The sequence below is a fragment of the Carlito syrichta genome, unplaced genomic scaffold (assembly GCF_000164805.1).
Source record: "Carlito syrichta isolate Samal-C Ts95f unplaced genomic scaffold, Tarsius_syrichta-2.0.1 Scaffold312893, whole genome shotgun sequence".
NCBI classification, from domain to species: domain Eukaryota; kingdom Metazoa; phylum Chordata; class Mammalia; order Primates; family Tarsiidae; genus Carlito; species Carlito syrichta.
Genome location: NW_007256989.1, coordinates 678163 through 704040, shown reverse-complemented (window position 1 = coordinate 704040; position 25878 = coordinate 678163). Strand labels below are relative to the sequence as shown.

General features: G+C 41.7%; 1 protein-coding gene across 1 annotated transcript in view; it reads left to right on the top strand.

The window, feature by feature from the left end:
* PTPN14 (protein tyrosine phosphatase, non-receptor type 14) overlaps positions 1-25878 on the top strand; it is a 189759-nt gene that overhangs the window by 127001 nt on the left and 36880 nt on the right. The window contains exons 3-6 of the mRNA XM_021718594.1: positions 8939-9036; positions 12396-12463; positions 20816-20886; positions 22038-22125. Coding sequence (XP_021574269.1) covers positions 8939-9036; positions 12396-12463; positions 20816-20886; positions 22038-22125 — 325 coding nt within the window. The remainder of the gene's footprint in view (positions 1-8938; positions 9037-12395; positions 12464-20815; positions 20887-22037; positions 22126-25878) is intronic.

Genomic DNA, 25878 nt, shown 5'->3' with positions numbered 1-25878 from the left:
GCTTTCCAAGTAGCTGGAACTACAGGCTCGCACTACCACGCCCGGCTAATTTTTGATTTATGTAGAGATGAGGTCTCACCACGTTGCCCAGGCGGGTCTTGAACCCGCGGGCTTAGGCAATCCACTCATCTCAGCCTCCCAAAGCGCGGGATTACAGGCTGAGCCACCGAGCCCGGCTAGCACAATATTTTCTTTTGAGGATAAGTATTTCTGCCTCTGTGGTCATATATTCCTAGTTCAGGGCATCACAGCCCACATCAGGAAGCCATGTATGGCTCTTTTAAGTCCTATGGATATGACTGTAAAGGAATCTGTACCCAGTAGCATAGAATGGGACAGAAAGAAGTGCTGTCAGGGTATTCTCTCTCCCTGTATGATGTATTGCAGAAAATGAGTTAATTTTTAAACAGAATCCCTGATTAAATTATAGGCTATTATTAGGGAATTTATTGTACGTATAAACAGTACTTGGATTCCCTGTAATTTGTTATAATTAATGCAAGAGTTCAAGAGCAGAAAGCAAGGATCAGGTTAGGGCATGCCTTTCTCTTTTGCAACACCTTGCTATCATTGGCCCTTTTTCACTCGTAGTTAAGGCCTGTGTGTGTTTGTGTGCATTTAAACAAACATTTTCCTTTTTAGGAAAGAATTACAATCCTTTGACTCATTGAAACTTTAGGAGACCTAGTAAGAAGTTGGGTGTCTTTGGCAAAATGGAGTATTTATTGATCGATTAATACAGAAAACTTCTAGACTTGAACTTTTGCCAAGAACATCTTGGCTGTATGTGTTTGGGTATATGCATGCGTTTTTATTTTCATACATGTACATGTATTAGCTTGTGTGAAAAAGGCTAGAAGAAAACTCTCCCTTTTAAGGTCATCTTTGTCAGTGTTTAAGTTTTAGCCTCACCCCCCTTTTGAGTTACTATAATTTTGCATAGTTGGCAGGAGTATTGACTTTATAGTCTGTTAGACAGTGCAGAGTTTTAATTGACTGTCAACTTGAACGTTCATTAAATATAAAGACTTTTAGATAGTGCATGGACCAGGTACCAAACACGTTATTATACATCAGTAGTCATAAACTGAAAGTTCTTCTCAAGATGTTTGAGGCTAGAGGAACAGAGGGAGGGAGGAAAGCATTCAGGTTTATCCGGTTGCATGTCTGCATACATACTGTTTATCTGGTCCTGACAGATAGAGAGGAGCACAGCATGGGCCACCCTGTGCATTATCTGGATCTATAGCTGTGAACACCCTTCGGAATGGATGGAATGTGCTGTTTCCTTCCTGTTGGTACTTCATCAATCTAAGGTTTTAAAATGATGACCCTTTGCTCTCCTGTACCCCAGAATCTTAGGACAACATGTCCTCAGTCCCCTCTTTTTCATCTTTTATAGTAGAAAGACTTTTACATTTGTTTCCCATTTGCACAATATAACATCAACCAGAAAGCAATGTTATCTAGCATTTTGGTACATACCACACTGTCCTGGAAGAACTAGGTTCCAGTACACTCTAGCAAGATTCTTCTGATACAGCTAGTTGTAAAGGAAGTTTTCTAGTGAGGACAGGGCATTTGAAGTCTTATCCTGCTCTTAATAACGATGACAAAACAATCTGTCTTTCTCTTTCTGGTCCTCCACCCCAGTAGTTTATGGAAAGGCTTCAAAGGATAGCCCCTCTCTCCAAATCATCACATCCCTACTGACCATGCAGATGGGGAGAGATAAGTTGATTTGACTGAACCTGAACTTTAGAGGAAAGAAGGGCAGGCAGAAGCTGCATAATGATAATAGTGATACTACAGGTTGGTAGTTGCAGCTCTACAGAACACTTTCCCTAACTTGTTTTTAACTATGAAAGAACATTTTCTCTCTGTCCCAGACCTCCTTAGGCAGTGGGGGTAGAAAGAGTAGTGCATGGGTGAAATGTCTTATTTGTGCAACTGCATCAGGTATTATCTAGGGTAGCTACAGATTTAAGTTTGGAGAACTTTTTTAGGACCCCAAAACTCTTTGATGCAAGGGTTGGTAAAGATGTGTGTGTGACACTGATGATGAACTGCATTTTACTTTTAAAAAAAAAAATCTGCATTCAGAATTAGTACTTTAAGGGCTCAGTTTCTACCTATTGCTAGACACAGCCCCTCTTTCCAGGTAGGTGCCTACAATCAGAGACCTCGATCTATAGATTTTACTTTTATTCGTTTGTGATTCTTATACAGTGGTTAACAAGTAGTCAAAATGCACAGCTCAGTCTTCTTTCTTTTCCTTCTATCTCTGGGGGAAGAAAATGAAATATCCCAAAGGCTGCTGCCAGGAGAAAAAACAAATCTGAATGATCCATGGGCCACAATAATGAAACATGTCCTATAACGAGATTTTATGAAAAAATGTCTCATTTCAATGTTTTCCTCAGATGCTGTGGCACAGAGTGGGGTGGAAGAGAGCTTGGTTATTGGAGCGCTTCCTTAGAAGCATCAGGTAGTGGTATTTTGGGGTTTGTGTTTTATTTTTAGACTTCAATGAAATTAATGGCTTGCCAGGAATGGCTGGTGATAAAATTCTATCTTTGTCACCTGTGTGGTTGTCCTGGCCTTGGTCTGGTTCTGGCGTTGCCTTTAAGAAGCTGTGTTACCTTTGGCAAGTCATTCTCTTCTCTCAGCACGGTTGCTGTCTCTAAAAAATAAAAGCGGCCGGGCTCGGTGACTCAGCCTGTAATCCCGCGCCTTTGGGAGGCTGAGGTGAGTGGATTGCCTGAGCCCGCGGGTTCGAGACCTGCCTGGGCAGCGAGACTGCATCTCTACAATAAATCAAAAAATCAGCTGGGCGTGGTAGCGCATGCCTGTAATTCCAGCTACTTGGAAGGCTGAGGTGGAAGGATCGCCGGAGCCCGGCAGGTCGAGGTTGTGGTGGCCGGGAGTGGCCACTGCACTCCAGTCTGGGCGACAGAGTGAGACTCCAACTCAAAAAAAATTAAAAAATAAAAATAAAAGCGTTGCTTGTGGGTTTTAAAAATCCTTCCCTTATTAAATAACTTAGGCTGAGTCATATTGCCATAATAGATGGTCCCCAAGTTTCTGTGGCTTTCAGAAGCAAAGGCTTATTTCTTGCCTGCCTTACCTGTCTGCTGTGGGTCTTCTGAGGCTCTCCGCCCTGCTGTCCTTGCCTGGGGCTTAGGCTCACTGGGCAGCAGTTTCCACCTGGACACTGCAGGACTCAGGACAAAGGGAAAGAGAGATGGGGAACCAGACTCTGGTCCTGGAGACTTCTGCTTGGAAGCAGCCATCACTTCTATTCCCATTTCACTGGCCTCAAGCTAGTCACAGGGGCAATGAGGTAGACAGGTATGACCGAATTGGAAGACCCCCACTGAGAGCAGCAGCAGGCACTTGGAATGGTAGTAACAGTCTCACACCCTCCTGTTGCCACCACCATCCTGTGACTTATGCTGAGGATGTTGTGCCCTTGTGTAGAAGCACGTACCAGATCAGATCCTGTGGCTTTAGTATTTTCCTTGGCTATCCCCTGTTTGGGCGAATATCTTGGAATGAAGATTTCGCTTGTGGGGAGGGGTGGGAGAAACAGTTTAAAAGCAACACGTGCCCGGCCTCTTAGTTCCTTGCGCCTTATTTGTAGTTCTGTGGTAGTACAGTCCATACTTTTCTGAATACCACATGAACTTGCTCATTCTGAGACGAGCTAACAGATTTGTAAGTAAAACAAAGTCACAGAAGTACTTAGATAAATTCCTTATATGTGAATTTAAAAGAAAGCTGAAAGATCTTAACAATACCTCTATAAGCATTGAGGATATTGTTATGGGGTATAATTTTGAAAAAGTTCTTTGATACTTATGTCAGAAGTACTGAGTGCTCTATTGATTTGACCCAGAAGAGCATTTTTTAAAACTTTGTTTTCAAAATCTTGGGAAAGGAAGTTACTTTGAAAAGTCACTTATTTCCTTGCTGTGTGATGGGAACATTCCAGATATTGAGGCCCCCAGAGACTAGTTCATAGCATCTGTCAGTTCCCAGTTATAATGTTAATAACAGTGATTATCAGGAAACCTTTTCTCTTTCACCCACGGAAACCTGCATTTAATCAAAAAATTAATCTTTTCTTTAAAAAAAATAAAAAATTTTGAAAATAGAAAATGTTACCTTTATTCAATGAGCATAATTATGTTCACCAATTCTTGGAGGAAGAGCAGAATCCTAGCCTAACACTATTCGTTGTACCTCAACAGTCAGATGGACTATTTCCAGGTCTTTGAATATGAGAGATATTAAAAGTTTTTCTTGTGAGCTTGGATTGTCAAAGAGAATCTCTTTGGAAAGTTGGCAAATACTTACTTTCCTGGCATGAGGATTGGTTTTTTTTTTTTTCCCCTCTTTTCCCCTCCACCCAAAGCTATGACAGGGTGGAGTATGCTTTCATGAAATTGCATGTTTCCAAAATAGAGCTCGCTGTTAATCTTACCACTGTTATAATCAAATTGCTAATAAAAAAGCAAAAATCAAGCATTTTAAAAATAGAATTTCAGCTCATATTGTCTAATTTAATTGTCATATCAAATAGAACTGTTATATTTTATTAAAGTGCCTTTTGAGCAAAAGTGTACCAACCAAACAATTTCCAAAGTGATCTGAATTTTGTTCTCTTTTCTGCCATCTTGCATAGTAATAGCCATGGTCTCATGTGGTTATAGCACCATATCATTTGGAGTCTGAGTGTCTCCCAGGAGAGACACAAGTTTCCTCAGCTCCTTGAATTTCTATTTCAGCACTAGCCTGCACCCTACCTCCATGACTGAGAATTCTGCTCATGTTCCTTGCTAGTGCATTATGATTCACTATTTCCTAGGATATACTGTATCTGTAATAGAACTTGGTGGTACATTATAGAAGTGATAGCTGTTGATGAAAGTTGGAAGCAGCAGATTAAGAAACTAGAACTATTGCCTTGCTGGATCCTGTGAATTGACTGGTTGGTGATTATTCCCAAAGAGATCCACTGATAAATAATCCTAGGTGATCATTTTCACCTCCAATGTGACATGTTTAAAAAGGCTGTAGCTTGGGCAGTTAATGCCAGGATCATACCTTTTGTTATGTTGCACTCCTTGTTGTTGTTTTTTTTTAATTATTTTTTGAGTTGGAGTCTCACTCAGTCGCCCAGGCTGGAGTGCAGTGGCCGCTCCCGGCCACCGCAGCCTCGACCTGCTGGGCTCCAGCGATCCTTCCGCTTCAGCCTTCCAAGTAGCTGGAACTACAGGCGTGTGCTATCACCCCCAGCTAATTTTTTTTTTTTTTTGGTAGCGATGAGGTCTCACCAAGTTGCCCAGGCAGGTCTCGAACCTGTGGGCTCAGGCAATCCACTCACTTCAGCCTCCCAAGGCATGGGATTACAGACTGAGCCACCGAGCCTGGCTCACTCCTTGGTTTTTAAACGTTGAACTCTTACAGAGTGCACTAAGGATACTGGTCAAAGATCCTTATGTGCATCCCTGTAAGGCAAAGACTGTGTTTTAGCTCCCTTCAGGTGCCCCTCAGCATCTAGCAGACTTATGCTCACAGGAAGTTCATGATAGCTATGGGATAAAATATTCTTCTGTCTCCCTGGCTTGTAGAGCAGCCAATAAGTCAAAAACACTCAAGAGGGGAAGGAATGAATGGTATGTAGAAGAGATTCAAACTTTGTACGGTTATAGGAATAGGTGAAATTGACCATCCTTTCCTACTTTGAGATTTTGCTTTCTGGGTTTGTTTCGTTCTCTTTTGTTTTGAGAATCCTATTCTACCTTTCTTCAGTCAGCTTTAATTACATTTCCTTCCTATCTTAGAATCTGCTTTTGGATTCTCTCAGGGTTCTTTTGTTTATGTTTTTGATATCTTTTAACTTTACTGAAGAAAGGCACAATGGGAACCTCTGGAAAAAGGATGAAGTTGACAGTTTTCCTTATCATTCTTTTGTTCTTACTCCCCTAGTTTTCAAAGTATGGTCTTCAGATTCTAAGTGACTTCTCTTCAAAGATGTGTCTGCTTTCACTGTGACCTCTTGGCACTTAACAGAGGTTTTGATAACTCAGGGACTCCCTTACTTCCTAGGTTCCTCCTATCTAAGAACTGACTGGGTTATAAGCATAAAAGTTCTTCCATAAAAAGCTCACAGGTGGTTCCTAAGGTCTCTTGAAGAGAAGGTTACCTCACATGAATCAGTGGAACTTTGACTGTTTCCTTGAGAACTGGGCCAGAGACATAAGAGGGGTACCAGAGGAAAACCAGGAACCAGACTGAGCCCAATGAAAGAAAGTGGCAGAAGGTACAGAGGGAAAGTGTTAAGAGTGTGAAGGATGGGTGAAGAACACATACAGGAAAGAGATATGTTGTGCTGCGTGGCATAAGAAATCTTCAGAGTCCATATTTTCCCTCCTATTTCAGATTATACTGCACCGTTTCTAGAACTGTGTGTCATTAGATTAATTTTTAAATATGAATCAGTTCTTTATTTCATATAAGGCTATAAAACCCTAAGCTTTGCTTTCAGTTGACAGGGTTTGCCCTTCTTGAAGCAAAAGTGCTAATGGGAAGCATTTTCACTGAGGCTCCCGGTTTGCTGGATGAATATGTGGAAACTTGTAGACTCACTCTCAACTCTTTATCCCCTTAGAGTGGGGGACAGGCAGGCAAACAGCAGACACCTAGAACACAGCAGTGTGTGGGACCACCTTTCTGTGACATCAGCTCACCTTGAGTGAAACTTTCAAAAATAGCCCTGAATGAGGAAGAAGGAGACTAGAAGATATTCATGTAGCATATTCTGCTGTAGTAATTCAGAATTCTTTAGTCTTGGATATTTTCATATACTCTTATAATGTTTCTTGGTGTAAATTGTTACTTCAAAAATGTTTTCATTTACTCTGATTCTCTTCTATGAACCCCTTTTCCTGTCATTATATATCATTACCAAAAACTCACACACACACCCTTTGATTTCACAGCATTTTAAAAGTGATCCTACCTACTGTTTCCTCCTTATTAGTTTGTGCACATTCGGAAACAACAGAACTGCCACTTTATCACCAGCAAAAGACTTTGAAGCACACGTTCTTACATGTAATCTCTGTTCCTATTTTTTGGGCCTGAGCTGATCAGAGGAATCATGGGTTCTAAGGATATGATGACTAGGTAAAGGCAGAGCAGTAGCCACTGAGCTCAGAGTGGTTAGTAGCCCCAGTTTGGACAAGTGGGCCCCAAAGTTTTCTGCATCCCAAAGTTTATCAAGGATTTGTCTGTGAAACTAGAGATACTTGTTATATATAGTCATGTGTCAAATGATGTGGGCAAGAAGTAAAATTATTGTATGAAAAGTGGAACCTGTAACATAATTTTTTTACAACTTCTCACATGAAAGAATGGGAGTGGAAAAAAAAGGTTGGTTTTCTATGCTATGTTAATTTTGACTAAAAAGGATTTTTCAGTAACTCCCAGTGACTGTCCTTCTGATTTGAGTATAGGTTTTTCCCACCAAGTAGTAACATGAACATTTGTATCCCACCCAGCAGAGCCAAGAGGAGAGAAGGAGTTGGGGACTCTACTGGAATGTGTGCAGAGCCCAGTTCCATTGGATTGATGTTTAATGATGCTCATGATACTATTAAGGACAGAGTCAGCAATAATTAGCTCTCATCACTGACTGCCTCTTTACAGGAGAGTTGGGCTTTGGGTTATTTCTGAGTTCCCCTGGTTGAGATGTCAAAGTTAAGTTAAAATAGAGAATGACGGTTACCAGGAACAAAAGGGTTGTTAGTATTTGCCAGGAATTAATGCCAGAAAAGTGTGACTGTTGTAGTGGTGACTGTGTGAAGAGTGTGGTCAAAGAAAGTAGAGTCTTGGGAAGCAAAACTCTTGAGTGAGAAGATTTCTAAATGTTTAAGTATTTCTAAGAGTGCTGTTTTATTTGCAAGGAAACAATATACTGTATTAGCTACTGAGAATGGTGGGCTAGTCTCAGACTTTTTTTTTTCTTGATTTGGAGTCTCACTTTGTCTTGTAGGCTGGAGTGCAGTGGCATGATCACGGCTTCAGCAGTCTCTATCTTCTTCTGGGCTCAGGTGATCCTTCCACCTCAGCCTCCCGAGCAGCTGGGACTACAGGAGTGTGCCACCATGCCCAGCTAATTTTTTATTTATTGTAGATACGAGGTCTTGTCATGTTGCCCAGGCTGGTCTTGAACTTCTGGGCTCAGGCAATCTCTCACCTCAGCCTCCCAAAGTGTTGGGATTACAGACGTCAGCCACCTTACCTGGTTTCATCTGAGACTTGATGTTGTGTTTGGCCGCATTTTATCCAACTGCACTTTGCTGGTCTGAGATGGTACTTCAGTTTGAAAAGTTGAGTCAGATTAGGTTTTCAGGAGGCATAGAGGTATAAGGAGAAGCCTGGCTCTGAGAAACTTTATTCTGTTTTTCAGCAGAGTTCCAAATTATTTGGCCTATTTGTGATCTTCCCTACCAAACGTTTTAGTTAAAAGATGATACGTTTCTAGAACTTATTCAGGAATACGTACTGTTACATGTAGCTTTGACAGTCACGTTGTTGTGGGTTTCTAAGTGTGGAAAAGCATTTTTGTTCTTGGTCTCTGTTATGAAGAGCTGGTTCTTATCAGTAGTTCATCCTGCTGACCCACAAATAAGTGACTTGATGAGAATGCTTTCGAGCTCAGAGGGAACAGGATGTGGCACCTGCTACATCAAACAAAAGTAAATACAGGCAGCGGTCACTTTCCATCTTTTATAGAAATGACCTTTATCAACATCACCTGCATATCCTGCTGTGTACATAAGGTTTTACATCTAGAGACACTGTGTTGTGGGAATATATTCCAAGTATGTGTTTTTAAGGTTGTTTGTTCCTCTGTTCCCATGAACAGATATCAGTATTACCTGCAAGTCAAAAAAGATGTCCTGGAAGGGCGCCTACGGTGTACATTGGAGCAGGTGATACGACTAGCTGGCTTAGCTGTACAAGGTAAGATGTGGTTATGACTAGCATGTGAAATTCTGTTTTCTGTTTAATGGTGGTATTGCTGGCTTCTCAGAGTGAAAAGTTAGGTTTACCTAAATGATCTCTTAGTAATGTTCCCTTTTCATTTCAAGGTGTCTCACATTAAAAATTCAAAGTTAGGCCTGGCATGGTGGCTCATGCCTATAGTTCTAGCACTTTGGGAGGCCAAAGCAGGAATATTGCTTGAGGGTGGGAGTTTGAGACCAGCATGGACGACAAAGCAAGACCCGCATCTCTGCAAAAAACAAAAATAAATAGAAAAATTAGTTGAGAGTGGTGGCATGTGCCTGTGGTCCCACATGAGAATTACTTGAGACCAAAAGTTCAAAGCTGCGTGAGCCTTCCATAATCATGCTATTGCACTTCAGCCTGGGTGACAGAGTGAAACCCCATCTCAAAAAAAAAAAAAAGAAAACAAAAATCCAAAGTTAGTTACTTTTTGTGACAGGGTGACAGGTTTCTCAAAAGCTGCTTGCAAACTGCTCATACTTGTATAGCTACAGTTTTATTTGAAGAAATAGCAACTTCTATCCTATCTTTAATTAAGACTACATTTCAAAGTTTGTGGAACATTTTTCTCAGAATTATTCCACTGTACAATGTGGTCATCTTCTGTGGCTTGATGCTTTGAAATGTTACTGTCACAACATCTTTGTGATAGCTTTAAATATTATAATATAATTTATTCTAATATAGTTAAAGAGATAAATTTAAAATCTATGATTATGATATAAAAAAATGTATATTGCAGTAACATTATCTTTCAACCTATTCTGTGTAGAGACAGCCATTTTTTTTTTTTTTTGAGTTGGAGTCTCACTCCATCACCCAGGCTGGAGTACAGTCGCACACTCACCGCCACCCCAGCGTTGATCTGCTAGGCTCTGGCAATCCTTCTGCCTAAACCTTCTGAGTAGCCAGAACTACAGCCGTGCACTACAACACCCAGCTAATTTTTTATTTATTGTGGAGACGAGATCTCACCAAGTTCCCTGGTCTGGTCTCGAACCGCTAGCTCAGGCAATCCACTTGCCTTGGCCTCCCAAAGTGCTGGGATTACAGGCTGAACCACAGAGCCCTGACTAGACAGCCATTTTTTTTTTACCTTCTCTAAACTGTTGTATGTGGGTGTTTTTATGTATACTTTATACATTACTATTTATTGAGTGGTGGCTTCACTGCCTTTAGTTGTATTGAAATCAAGAAGATGGCAATATAATTTTTGAAAAGAAACTTTTCCACTCAGTCATTATTTTCTAGAAAATCAACTACTGTCCAAGTGTAAGTCTGCCAGTAGCTGAGTTCTTGCTGCATGGACTATTGTTTTAAGACTGTGAACTGACTTCGCATCCTAAACTTTGGACTGAAGTTGAACGTTTTTAGTTGTAAATGTCTGAATAGACAGCCTTCCTTTGACCTCCCTCAACCTGGGATATTAGCAGTTTAGTGGTTTCTGTTAGAAGTGTAATTCCTGTACAGTTAGCTCCTTTTGTTAGTCTGTGGATGGAAATAGGCAAAATCTGATGTATCACGTCTGTCTGTTAAAAGACTAGAAGGGGAAGAAACCAATGGCAAGTCAGGATAGAAAAATCAGTGGTAGCATTATTGAGATAAGAAGATCCTAGTCGGGCTTGGTGGCTCAGCCTGTAATCCCGTGCTTTGGGAGGCTGAGGTGAGTGATTTACCTGAGCCCGCGGGTTTGAGACCTGCCTGGGCAACTTGGTGAGACCTCATCTCTACAACAAATCAAAAAATTAGCCAGGTATGGTAGGGCGCGCCTGTAGTTCCAGCTACTTGGAAGCCTGAGGCAGAAGGATCGCTGGAGCCCAGCAGGTCGAGGCTGCGGTGGCCGGGAGCAGCCACTGCACTCCAGTCTGCGTGACAGAGTGAGACTCCAACTCAAAAAAAAAAGAAGAAGATCCACTATGCCCCTCATCTTCAAACTGGGTCTTTCTCCTTTTAAAAAATCTTTCTTGGTTCGAGACCCACCTGGGCAACTCGGTGAGACATCATCTCTACAATAAATAAAAAATAAAATAAAATAAAAACCTTCTTTGTACACTGTTTTTTGTTTGTTTGTTTGTTTTGGTTTATTTTTTGGTTTTTTGAGTCGGCATCTCACTCTGTTGCCCAGGCTAGAGTGCAGTGGCATGTTCACAACTCACCACAGCTTTGATCACCTAGGCTCAGAGCAGTCCTTCTGCCTCACTCCCCTGAGTAGTTGGGAATTTGGGTGCAGTGGCTCATGCCTGTAATCCCAGCACTTTGGAAGGACTGGATATTGGAGGACCCTTGAGAAAGTTAGTGAATTTTTCATTTATGTAAGCTATTCAGTCTGATGAAATCTCTATAATATTGCTAAAAGAATTTGTTGAGAACCTTTATTGTGTCATTAGGAAGATGTATCATATAAGTTGTGAAAGAATGTGATAACTAATTATTGAACTTGAACATAGGATGAGTGATTTTTCTGTTCTTGAATGCTGCACCTAATTGGTTATTAGTTAATGTGCCATTTCTGTAGGTCGATATTTACCTTCTCAGCATCTTCTTAACATTGGTGTGTGTGTGTGTGTGTGTGTGTGTGTGTGTGTGTGTGTGTGTCTCCTCTCATTCAATATCTATCATTATCGTAAAGATACCCAAATCCATTTTTATCTGATGCTAACTCTTTTTAACATGAAATAAAAATTTCATGCATGTTTAGTGTTTATGAGAGCAAGTGAGATAAGCATGGTATTTATATATTTGTGACATAGGCTTTTTGTATTCATTTTGCATGTGCTCAAACCATACCACTGTGAGATGAAAACAGGACAAAACAGAATTTTTGGCATCTTGTAACATGTGAAGTTGTTTAGGAGGTGCAAAGATTTTCAAGGTTGCTTGCCAAGGGTGATTTACAGTGGGAATTTCCAGCTGCAAATATATGAAAAGATGCAGATGGGGTTGGCTTTTCAGTTCTCCAAATTAACCTTGAGTTAAAAAGTTACCTTGGCAGATACTTTCAAGATATGAATTGATACATATTTAAGAAACAGATAAATATAGTTTTATGTAAACATATTTAAATAGCTTTTGAGAATCACTTTCAAATTTCCCTATTCTTTCTAAAACATTGTGTGATGGTACTTACATGCTGATATTTATAGAATTGCTAGTTAAAAGTGACACAAACACAATGGGCACTATTTTTATATAATAATAGTGCAGAAATAGGATGAAATGGGAAGATTAAAGATTAATCGTGATGTTTACCTCTTTTAGTCTGTCTTTGATTTCATATAATAAATACTGCCCCTCCCTCCTTCTTTTCTTCTCAGCTGATTTTGGAGATTATCATCAGTTCGATTCTCAAGATTTCCTCAGAGAGTATGTGCTATTTCCTATGGTAAGTGTAATTTTCTTAATTAATTTTCTACCTCCTTTGGACATTTAGTTCTTCCCTTTGAAAATCTCAGAGGATTTTACACATGCGTATTTCCTGGGGGAAAAAGTGCATACATTTATAAAATAGGAACAGGTTTTATAAAACATGCTAAGAAAGTAAAAATGCCTCCTTCTGCCTTAAGACATCTCCCTGGTTTGTTTTTCAGATAGTTCCTTGTTAGTACAAAGAAATGCTACTGATTTTTGTATGTTAATTTTGTGACCTACAACTTTACTGAATTCATTCATCAGTTCTCACAGTTGTTAGTGGAGCCTAGTAGGGTTTTCTGTATTTAAGGTCATGTTATCACCAAACAGAGACAATTTCATTTCCTCCTTTCCTATTTAGATGCTTTTTAGTTCATTTTCTTGCCTAATTGTTATGGCTACGATTTCCAGTACTATGTTTAATAGCAGTAGTTAGAGTGGGCAGAAAACAATAGTACAAAAAAAGTAAATAAAATACTTAAGAGTAAATTTAACCAAGGAGGCATAAGTTCTATATACTGAGAACTATAAAACATTGATGGAAAAAACTGAAGATGACACAAATAGAAAGATACCCCATGTTAACGGATTAGTAGAATCAATGTTGTTAAAATGTCTATTCAGAGCAATCTAAATTTAGCGCATTCCTTATCAAAAGTCCAATGTCATTCTTCACAGAAATAGAAAAAAAAACAGTTCTAAAATTCATATTAGGCCAGTCATGGTGGCTTACACCTATGATCCCAGCACTTTGGGAGCCAGGACAGGAGGATTGCTTGAGACCAGGAGGTTCGAGACCAGCCTAGGCAACATAACAAGACCCCATCTCTACCCCCAAAAAACAGTAAAAAAAAAAGTTAGGTGTGATGGCATGTGCCTGTAGTCCTATATGTTCGGAGGCTGAGGCAGAAGGATTGCCTGAGCCTAGGATATCAAGGCTAAATTGAGCCATGATCATGCCACTGCACTTCAGCTCGGGTGACAGAGTGAGAACCCAACCACCCTCCAAAGAAAAGTTTATATGGGGCCATTAAAGATACCAATAGCCAAAACAATCTTGAACAAAAAGAATGAAGCTGTAAGTACTACACTACCTGATTTCAAGCTATGTTTTAAAGCTATAATAATTAAAACCGCAAAAAAAAGTAGACATATCAACCAAGGGAACTGAATAAAGAACCCAGAAATAAATCCACACATCTGTGGTCAACTGATTTTTGACAGAGGAGTCAAGAACACAGAATGGGGAAAGAGCTGTATCTTTAATAAATGATGTTGGGGAAACTGGCTGTCCATATGCAGAGGAATGAAACCTTTCATACAAGAATCAATTCAAAATGGAGTAAAGTCTTAAATGTAAGATTAGAAACTGTTAAACTACTAGAAAAAAAAATATGGTAAAAGTTATATGACATTGATCTGGGTGACAATTTCCTGCATGTGACCCCCAGAAACACAAGCAACAAAAGGAAAAAGAGACGAATGGAATTGCATCAAACTGAAAAGCTTCTACACAGCAAAGGGTGCTTCAGAGATGAAGCGACAACCCACAGATTGAGAGAAAATATTTGCAAATCATGTATCAGATAAAAGGCTCAAAATATATAAGGAGCTCAAACTGCACAATAACAAGAAAACAAATAACTTTATTTTAAAATGGACAAAGAACCTGAATATTTATAAAAAGAAGACATACATAGGGCCAACAGAGACATGAAAAATGCTCAACATCACTATTCATCAAAGCAGTGGAAATTAAAATCACAATGAGATATCACCTCTCACCTGTCAGAATGGAGATTATAAAAAAAAAAGAAAGATAACAAGGATTGTTGAGGATGTGGAGAAAAGGGAATAGTGTATGCTATTAGTGGAAACATAGATTAATATAACAGTTATGGAAAACAATATGGAGGGTTCTCAGAGAACTAAAAACAGGATTATCTAGATAAGATCCAGCAATCCCACTTCTGAGCATATATCATATATCCAAATGAGTTGAAATCAGTATGTCAAAGAGATGGCTGCACCCCTCTGTTCATTGCCACATTATTTGCCACAGCCAAGATATAGAATCAACCTAAGTGCCCATCAACAAATGAATGGATTTTTTAAAATGTGGTATATATACATAATGGAATACTATTTAGCCTTAAAACTACAAAAATCTTTCATTTGCAATAGTATGGATGTACCTGGAGGACATTATGCTAAGTGAAATAAACCAGGCACAGAAAGACAAATATGGCACAATCTGACTTGTATGGGGGGACCCAAAAAACCCCAGCATTTATTTATAAAAAGTGGTGTATCTATTATTACATGTTTAAACTTCAGTCACCTTTAAAGTACTCTCCATTTGATGCAGTACACCTATCACTCATTACACCCCAGTGTGTGGTGCTCTTCCTTTCTGAACATACTGAGCTTTTCCCACCCCAGAGTCTTTGTACTTGGGTATTCTCTGCCTAGCAGGCTTTGTCCCAAATCTTTGTGTCATTCAGGTCTCGATTCAACTATCACCTCCTCAGAGAGTCCTTCCTTTTCCTTGAACACCTATGTCATACACTCTAACCATCAAGCACTTCCTGTTAAATCACCTTTTGTGTGTGTACTTTGATGTCTGAAATTGTTCATGTGTGTGGATGTATGTGTATGTATGTATTGTCACCAAGAACAAGAACATGAGCTCTGTGGTCCTTAAGCAGGGGCCCTGTCTTGTCTGCTTTGCCTGGCACATAGTCTGTACTCATAAAAATCTTAGTATGAATCAAGAAAGTGCCCATTCCTGGGTTGAAGTGGGAATGAGGCTAGGTTTTAACTCCTGGGAAATTTTTGTTTGTAGGTTGATTGGTAGCTTTAGGGTGAATGAGAAGAGTTTTCATGAGGAACAAACAAAACATTTTACAAACCATTTTAGGGAGCAGCTACAACCAGTCAACATTCTGACTGGTTTTAGAAAGCACAATCATTCCTCATTCATTTTTTTGATCAATTGTTTTGCCCCAAGCACTGACCTTGGTAACTAAACCCAGGGGATGAAGTTACAGAAGAAATGGTGCTTGTTTTCAAGGAGATTCCAGGGTGGTTGGGGCAAATAGGAAGTGTACAAAGGCAGAATGCAGAGACAATTGTAATAAAGTATGTTCGGGATTTCTGTGTGGGGAGAGGTCATGTGTGATTAGGAATGGTGGAGAGAATAATGAAGTGTAAGCCTTATCTTAAAGGACAGGCAGGATTATAATAGAGAGGAAGGGATCAAGGAGTGATCTAGACAGAGAGAGAAGGAGCAGAGGTGAGGTGGTCTGGGTATTTAGCAAAGTATCAACTGGTTGGCTTGATTGTAGCTACGGGAGGGGGATCATGGCAGATGAGACTGAAAACTTCCAAGGGGTTTGAATGCTTGGGCTCCTTCTAGGGTTCTGCAGACTTGACCATTAGTGGGAGGATGTCAGCTGGGAATCTGTTGTAGTGGTCTGGGCAAGTGATTTTATTTAGGTATTAGCAGTGAGATTAAAAACAGGAAAGCAGCCAGGCTCGGTGGCTCAGCCTGTAATCCCACGCCTTGGGAGGCTGAGGTGAGTGGATTGCCTAAGCCCGCGGGTTTGAGACCTGCCTGGGCAACTTGGTGAGACCTTATCTCTACAATAAATCAAGAAAAATTAGCCGGGTGTGGCCGCGCGCCTGTAGTTCCAGCTACTTGGAAGGCTGAGGCGGAAGGATTGCCGGAGCCCAGCAGGTCGAGGCTGCGGTGGCCAGGAGCGGCACTGCCCGTCTGGGCGACAGAGTAAGACTCCAACTCAAAAAAAAAAAAACAAGAAAGCAAAGCAAGACATATTTTGAAAGTAAAATAGGCAAAACCTGGCATCTTGTCAGCAGTGGCATATGGAAGAAAGTGAATTATCTGGTGCCAAAGTTTTCAGTTTTGAGAGACTAGGATAAGTCAGGCTGGAGCTATCCATATTAGTGTGTGAGATGAATCTAAATTGATCCAAAGCTTACCTTGTCCTTACAGGTTAGGGAAACACGGAAGGTCTCTAATGTCTCGTGACTAACTCTATCCTTATTTTTTTCCCTCCAAGAAAATAGCATTATCTGCTCTGCTTGCTGTTTTGATACCTTATTAATTCTACCCATTAAATCAAATTCCAAAGAGATTAGCATATTACTTAGCAGAGAAGTTTTTCCTAGGGCTTAGTGTCAATATGCTTGAATCAACATCTCTAATTTCTCAGGAGCTCACTCCAAAAGTCAGGGTGTTTTCCATTGTGCTTGAGGGGGAGAAAAGTGAAGCTCAAACCTTAGGATTTTAGAGAGTATGCATTTTTGTGTCAAATGGGGTACTTGATAATGGAAGGTTGACAATTTTCCAAACTTTTTTCCACCTTACTCTCATTAAAGGACTTTATCACGTTGCCTTTAGTTCTGATCTGGGTTTTGGAGGTTTTTTCCTGAGACAGGGTCTCACTCTGTCACACAGACTAGAGTGTGTGTGCATGATCATGGCTCACCACAGCGTCCAACTTCTGGGCTCAGACAGTCCTCCTACCTCAGCCTCCCAAGTAGCTGGGTCCACCACATTTGGCTAATTATTTTAATTATTTTTTTGTAGAGACGAGGTCTTGCTATGTTTCTCAGGCTAGTCTTGAATTCCTGGGCTCATACAGTCCTCCACCTTGGCCTCCCAAAGTTCTGGGGTTATAGGCATGAGCCATCACACCCAGCCCACATTGTATTTAGGAAGAGACCGGGTTTGGGTCCTCTACAGAGTTTTCAAAGGTGCTTATATAGGCATGATATTTGTGAGTTTGTAGAGGGTAAATGCTGTGACAGTTTAAAGTGCTGTAAAGCAGTAAAGGAATTATTTTGTACATCATATCACTTTCAGAATGAGACATGTTTCAACTGGGCTCCAGGCAGATCAGGCGCTTACACAGCATAGACTTCATAAATCTCACCATTGGACAGACACATATTGACATTGTTATTCTTGGATCTAAAATTGCTCTCTTCAGGAAGGTAGCCGCTAGCTATGTGTGGATATTTACATTCAAATATAAATTAATTAAAGTTAAATAAAATTAAAAATTCAGTTCCTCGGGTGCATTGGCTATATTTTTAGTCCCCAGTAGCCACATGTGTCCTAGTACCTACTGTGTTGGAAAGTTCAGATATAGAATATTTCCACCATCCCAGAAAGTCCTGTGGGACAGAGCTAAAGAGATGTGACAGAAGCTGCTTGTTGTCAGTGTGTATTTGAGTTGTGAATATCCCTATGCTTCTGCCATCATTCATCTTCTTTCATCCCCCTGCCCCTGCCACTTTGTATCCTGGGTACACCGTGGCCTGTGGTTGGAAATTTCACAGCTCTGTTGCTGAGTGGTGGTGTGCCCCTGTCCCTGCTGTGACCCTTATTGGCTATGTGACCTTGGCAAGTTATTTAACCTCTGTTTTCTCACCTACCAATGAGGATAACAAGCCTAATCCCTTTGTGAGCCTTAGAGATAATAATGAACTGAAGTGGCCAACTTGCCACGTGGTACATTCTCAGTAATAACTTTATCTAGTTGTTTTATTATTACTGTTATTAGCATTATGATTGTCTTCGTGTTAGGAAAACATGAGGATGTTGAAGGGTATGCTTTCCAGGTGACGTCTCTCTATGCGTTTTGAAGTTGAAGCAGACAGAGTATAGGCAGAAGGTACAAATGATTGTTAACCAGCTTTGCATAATAAAAACTTTGCTTGACAATGTGAAATGTACACATTGTATAGAGTGCAGTTCAAGAAACACTGATCTCTTACTCTATACTGAGAACTTACAAGCTGTCGTTGCATAGAAACTTTGTGATAATTTCCTTAAGTGATATGAAGGGGAATTTCTGCCCTTGAGATGCTATCTCAGAGGGAGGGAGTCAAGGATAAAGGATAAGATAGGTTTACTCATAACTGTATAAAAATGTAGCAGGCAGAATATGAGATGGGGTCTGAGACGCACACAGAGCGGCAGAGGCAGGTCAAGAGGAGGTAGGGTTTACATCCAGCCAAGGGGATAGGGACACCCTGTTGAGGGAAATGGTACTGAGACTGGACTAAAAGATGATGTGCCATTTCATACAGTGTGATGTGCCTGGGTGGTTCTTCCTGGAAGGGTAGGCAGAGCATGATTGGATATGTAAAAGCAATATGTGTCAAGAAGAGGAGTTTGCCTGAGGCCTTGAACCCATGGGTGAGGAGGTCTAGCAGGGAAGGCTGAGTCACACTGAAGAATGGTCTGAATGCCAGGCCCAGGTGTTGGCCTCACTGCGGAGGAGGCCATGGGGAGCCCGGGAAGGTTGTAAACTTTCTGCTTGGTTCCACTAGAGCTTTCAAAGGGAAGAATGCATTCCTTTGGTGGGGGAGGGAAAATTGGATGAATGGCTGTGTTTGATCTTATAAAGTAACCGAATTTGTTAAATGGCATTTCTTCAACAGAGAAAAGAACAAAGTCAAGTACTCAGGGTGCTCCACAGGTGTGTGGCTGTGTACAGGCATGCACTCTGCCATTTTTCATCTGCACAGGGCCACTCTCCTGTGTCTCTCTGGCAGGCACATACCTCTGGGAGGCCCCAGATGTGGATTGAGGCAGTTGAGTGGAGAACAATAGCAGAGGGGGTACCTTTGGACTTTTTTTTCTTTTTTAAAAGTAGGAAGCAGAGGTTTAATTGAACATTTTTTGATCTTCTTTTACCTTTAGTTTACTCCGTTGCCACATGCCTTTCATTAGCTTTTCAGAATTTATATCGGATTATTATTACTACTCAGCACCTAGATTCAGACATATAGCTAAGTTTCCAAGCCACGTGGTTCCTCTGTTACTTCATAACGTAAAACTGACAGTGTTGAGCTTATTTCCTTACATGCACTTAAGTCATTTCAGTGGCTGGCTGAACAGGAAACAGTGAATCAATCAGTTAACGTGTGATAAATATAAGCTGCTATAGTTCCATCAGTCTTCTCTGTGGTCTCTCATGAACCTGCAGTGCTATAGAATTTCTAGTATGTAGTTACCTACTCATTTTCCAATTAAAAAAAAATAATGATTTTCCACATTTCAATGACTTGAGATGAGGTGATTCTTATAGTTTTGAGGTGTACCTTTAAATGGGTAGTGTTTCCTTCATGAAAAGTTGCTAAATTGGAGATAAATCTTTATATATATGGTATTTTAGAATCAAGGGGATGAGGCACTTGGTATGATTTCTGCCAAAATATCATCTTCCAGTCCCTACCCAATAGGAGGAGCTTCAGGGTGTCCTCAGGAAGTCACAGCTCAGAGTGTCCTCTGAATCCCCTCTAGACTAGAGTAAAATGGTGCATACCTGTGCCCTTCTTGGTAAGCACCTGGAGTATGTGGAATCTGCTGCCTGGGAAACTAGAGGCAGCTGGCCCAGTGGCCTGAGCCTTCCCTTACCCCACCAGGCCACCACAGAGATGAGACAAGTTCTAGAATCACTGTATCTATCAACTTCTTAGGAACTGACTGCTTTGATCTCCTCATCTTGGATTTACTCCTCCAGACTCTATCTCACAAACCTAAAAGGTGCTTTGCTGGTTAATATTTAATTAGCCTGGATTTCCATGATGTAAATCCTCCCACCATGTTGTCACTGAAGGGGCACTGGAAGAGTTGTATGTAATCGGCGCTTCTGAACCCACGGGAGCCAGCACACTACTGAGCCTAGGAGCCTGGGATTCAGTTGGTAGATTCACTACCTGGTCGGCTCCATATCTATCACTTTATGCAGTTCTCTGGAGATGTTCTAACCAATTTGGCCTCCCTCGTCCACATGACCATCAAATAGCATCAGAATGAACCTGCTCTGCCTTCTTGTGATTTTGAATTCATTTCCTGGTATTGTGCAGATGAGAAGAAGACCTTCCACAGTCCCTTCCTAACCTCAACTTTTGAAGGGATGATGGCCTGAAAACTCATTGGCCTATGCCCTGATTGTTTAAAATGTATAAGTTACATGTAAAGCACTTAAAAAAAAAATCAAAGTACATCTGGGAGGCAAGCAGATAGGGAAGAAGGTAAATGAAAAAGGAACTATTCCCAAGCCCTATAGAATTCAGGTGGTAAACCAAAGTATACCTTGAAATAACCTAGGTTATGATGGAGAGCCGTGAACTCAGTCCTAAAATGTGTAGCCTTTAATCCTGCAGGAAGGAAGGAGAGATTGAAGAAGTAAGGCTTATCAGGAACATCTTCTGAAGAAAGGAACTTTTAAGGATTGCAAGCAAATGCCCACCCTCTTGTGACCTTAAGTGCTTTCTGTTCTTATAGGATTTGGCCCTGGAAGAGGCTGTTCTGGAGGAGCTGACCCAGAAGGTAGCCCAAGAACACAAAGCCCACAGGTAAGGCAGGCAGAGGGCAGGGAGCTGCCTGGCCAGCAGATACCCACTGTCCCTGGACTGGAGCCATTCATCTCCCTACACGCCACTCCAGGCTCGAGTCAACACAGTTGTGTTTCTTCCACTGTGTAACTCAGCTCTGTGCTTCTGTTCTGAGAAAAGTTTATGTGGACTTGAAAACTGTGCTGCTTTCCCTGCCTCCTTTCCTCTCTTTCTCAGAGAAACTTGGCACTCTGGGGTGGCCTGTGCTGAGAGTGAGGACCTAACATGTGTTGGGTGGGGCAAAGGTAAAGATCAAGAGGGAAAAGGAGAGAGACTTTAACGGAAGGAAGCACCAAGAGCTTATTAATATCATGACTCCTTGGAGCTGTTTTGGACCAGTAGAAAACAAGCATCCTTCCTGTCCAACCTCAGAAGCTATGCAGTGATATTATGCACTCTAATCATGGCCACTTCGATCCCAAAATATTTTCTTCATAATAAGCCTTTTCTTTTTCTTTTTTTTTTGAGTTGGCGTCTCACTCTGTCACTCAGAGACTGGAGTGCAGTGGCATGGCTCCCAGCCACTGCAGCCTCGACCTGCTGGGCTCTGGCAATCCTTCCACCTCCACCTTCCAAGTAGCCGGAACTACCTGCGCATGCTACCACGCCCGGCTAATTTTTGATTTATTGTAGAGACAAGGTCTCGCCAAGTTGCCCAGGCGGGTCTCGAATCCGCGGGCTCAGACAATCCACTCGCCTTGGCCTCCCAAAGTGCTGGGATTATAGGCTGAGTCACCGAGCCCCACCTCTTTTTTTCTTAAAAAAAAAAAAAAATTCGTGAAGATTTCTCCCAGATGGGAGAAAAATAACTTGTTTTAAAACAGGCAGCATTATTCACAAGGATGTCTAGAATAATTATTTTGTGTTTGCAAGGCTGTGGCTCTCAGTTAAATACTTTACCTTCCTCTTATTATTCCCCTGTTGAGTAAAAGGCTACTGGGGAAGATGTTAATGAATTACTTAGTAATGCACCATACCTTCACAGTTGGGTAGTGATTGCTCTTCCCAGAAACTAGAGCTAAAGCACAGCTCTGGAATTTGCCATCAGGAGGGTAGGATCTTCCACTGGCTGCCCTTAACCATTTCCTCCTTTGATACTACTTTGATTTTAGTGGAATCCTTCCTGCAGAAGCTGAGCTTATGTACATCAACGAAGTGGAACGTTTGGATGGATTTGGACAGGAAATCTTCCCCGTGAAGGTAACATGCTGTGCCCTCTCCTTGTTTTAGCTTTTTCAGTATGCCACAGGCATTTGGAAAACCAGTGTTGATAGCAGTGGACCAGAATGGCTTGGCCTTCTTATTGCTACATGACATTAGTCGGCAAGTCCAGTTTATTTGAGATAAGGCAAACACTTTTTCTTAACTAAGAGATTTTGAGGTTTTCTGTGGTCTTCAGTAGGATAGCTTATTTGTAAAACAGCCATCTAAGTGAGTACTGATCCCAGCCCATCTAGCATCTTGGAGGAATCATAGCTTGTATCCAGTCTCAGGACAAGTAGCTAATGTCACATGTGCATTAATCAAGACTCTAGCCAGTAGTTTCCTTCCCCATGCTTCTACTCTTTTCTTTTCATTGAGTCAACACAAGGATAATTGTGAGGTAGAATGAAACATTTCCTGTATGTGATCATATTTCATTTCTCCAGTTCTGTAGGGCTCTCCATTGTGAGTTTCCAGCCCCTTTGGTGTTTTGTGGAAACTCTGACTAGGAAGCTGTTATAGCACATCACATCCTTTGCAGCAAATCTACCTCCTGAAGTGGGTGTGGTTGGGGTGTCATGGTGCATAGTCGTTGATAGAGCTGAGCCCATAATCCAAACTCATTTTCCGCTCTCTGCTGACCAACTTTACAAAAAATGGGGTTTTATCAGAAAACTAAAGCAACTGGCACATTTCAGCAATTTGGGAGACGCCTGCAATTTCAGCACAAACATTTCACTCCAGACTGGCTCCACGGGCTGTTTTATAAGTGTTTGGTTCCCCCTCCATTGAGCGTTTGCAATTTGCCTTAATGAGAACTGCCCATGTGCATCAAGTAGAATCGAGCAGGGTGGCCGCAGCTTGCAAAAAGGGCTAAATGACTCTTTTTTAGATTTGTTTAATTTTCTTTTGCTTCTCTAATGGCTGCCCTTCATAGGGTTGTAATCCATTTTCCTTGCAATAATGCCTTATGAAGCCATCTGCATCCCACTTACATTTTTGCAGCCCATGTATAGTCATGATATTTTGGGTCATTGAAAAATCAGAGTAAACTTTTCTCTACTTCTGGAAAACTGACTTCTCAGTCCCTGGAAGTTGCGGGGTTTGTTGTGGTGATGATTTGCTTGTGTTGTTTTTAGTAATTCCGTACTATGTAAAATGGGCAGTTGAGGTAATGTTGAAATTCACTGTGCATAGTTCTGGTGCACTTTCTAGTATGTTCTTTTGTGGGATCAAGAAGGATATAATGCCTTCCTCCGAGTGGGAAGTCAGGCGCTGCTGAGTCATTGCCGGGCCGGTGCCACTGAGCTGGGCAGCTTCTTTTCCTCTCTTTATCCCCACATATCCATGCATGACTAAGTTTACCACCCCCAGACCACGTGATGCCTGGTGACCCAAGGATGAGAGTGGGAGTAATAGTACCAGTGGGGGCATGATATGGTCAGCTGTGCGAGGAGAGAAAAAGCAGATAGGAAAGTATGCAGGGAAAGACCATGAGTGGAGCTGGAGTCCCTGTTGGCCGGTGTAGGTCCTTATGGATCAAATAAAGTAACGAGCATGTCACGATATATCCTGGGAAGAACATTCCTGTTTAGTGTGGACTTTCCCATGGGTAGTTTACTCAAAAATTTTCAGCACCGGAAGAGTATCCGTCCACTTTCTGACAGGTCTGCCTTCCCCCACAAACAGGTGTGGCTACTGCCTGAGTCTCTCCTGTACGGGGGCAAGCATGTGGACATGGGGCAGGTGCTTATGAGATGGGGGAGACAGGCTGCAGTCCATTGCTAGGTTAGACTTAAGAGCCCGTAAGTTTTGACCAATGTGATGCCCCAGAGTGACTGCCTGGGGCAGCCCTGTGTGTTTTTTCCATTGACCCTCCCTGGTGAACAAGTTCTCCTGGATCCCATCACTGCAGATCTATTGGCAAAGTGTCCAGGGATCCAGGAAAGTCTTCCACAGAATTTTCCCTTCTCTCTCCATCTCCACTCCTTCTGTCTGCTTTTCCCATATTTAAATCCTATCCTTTTTCAGCTTCTCATAGTTCTTTCTCTCTCTCTTTTTTTTTTTTTTTGAGTTGGAGTCTCACTCTGTCACCCAGACTGGAGTGCAGTGGCACGACTCCCAGTCACTACAGCCTCCACCTGCTGGGCTCTGGTGATCCTTCCACCTCAGCCATCCAAGTAGCTGGAACTACAGGTGCACGCTACCACGCCCGGCTAATTTTTGATTTATTGTAGAGACAAGGTCTCACCAAGTTGCCCGGGCAGGTCTGGAACCCACAGGCTCAGGCAGTCCACTCACCTCGGCCTCCCAAAGCACTGGGATTACAGGTTGAGTCACCGAGCCCGGCAGAAGACTCTTATTCTCATGTAAGCTTTGGTGGGTGGGTTGAGAAGAGACCCTGTCTTCTTTGTGTCTTAAATGTGTCCCCTTCCAGGGGACGAAGAGATCTTTCTTTTCCTTCTTAGTCCTAGTTGTGCATGGTACCCCTCTCACTCCAGAAAAAGGATCTCCCCCCCCCCCCGTAAAAGCAGGACTTCATTTTGAGGCCTAATTGATAGTTTTGTGTACTAGATGTTGGGTCTTGTTGCCACTCCGTTCTCAGAACCCAGCAGCCGAGTTATGCTCTCCCAGGCAGGAGATTGGAAGCACCGGTCTGGACCAAGAGACTAGACTGGAGATAAGAGTAAGACATCCGAAATTCCCTAGCACAGGGCTCAGCAGATTGCCCAGCAGTGAATTCCGCAAGCCCCTCCTGTGCATACAGAGCTTTCCCATTCTTGAATGTGAACAGACAGCCAAGTATCACTTTATCCGTGCCCTAATATAAATGGCAGAGGCTAATGCCATGAGACAAAGTAGACTACAAGATGCAGAGACTGCACAGAGAAAAACCACCTGCTCAAAATATCATCTGATGAGTCTCAGAAAATTTTTTTTAAATGTTTGCTTCCCTTAAGGAATAGGGTGCTTATATAAAGGAGCATTTAGGAAATTGTTTAAATTCTCAGAAATTAAAAACATATCAGGCCAGGCTCTGTGGCTTAAGCCTGTAATCCCAGCAATTTGGGAGGTCGAGGTGAGGGGATTGCCTGAGCCCACGGGTTAGAGAACAGCCTGGGCAACTTGGCGAGACCTCATCTCTACAATAAATTAAAAAATTAATCAGGCGTGGTAGTGTGTGCCTGTAGTTCTGGCTACTTGGAAGGCTGAGGTAGAAGGATCACCCCAGCCCAGCAGGTTGAGGCTGTGGTGGCCATGAGCATGCCACTCACTGCATTCCAGCCTGGGCGATGGAGTGAGATTCCAACTCAAATATATATATGATATCAGAAATGGAAAACTTAATAGATGGGTTAGAAGAGAAAATTGAGAAAATCTTACCCAAAAAACAAAGTAATGGAAAGTGGGATACAGGAGATAAAAAAAACTTAAGAGGACCCGCTCGGGATGTCCAACATCTGAATAATGGGAGTTCTAAAAACAGTGAGCAGAGAAAACAGAAAACGGTAACAACTCGAGAAAATATCCCGAAACCAGAAAACAGTAACAACTCGAGAAAATATCCCCACACCAAGGAACACAAAGTTCTCCATTGAAAGGGCCAAGCATGGTGGCTGCAGAGACTTTTACTAGGGCTTTAAAGGTGAAAGTTGCTGCCTTTGGGGAGAGGAAATGGTGGGGCCAGATCTACTGTTGGCCTCCTTTATTTATGTATTTAATTTTTTTTTTTTTTTTTTTGAGTTGGAG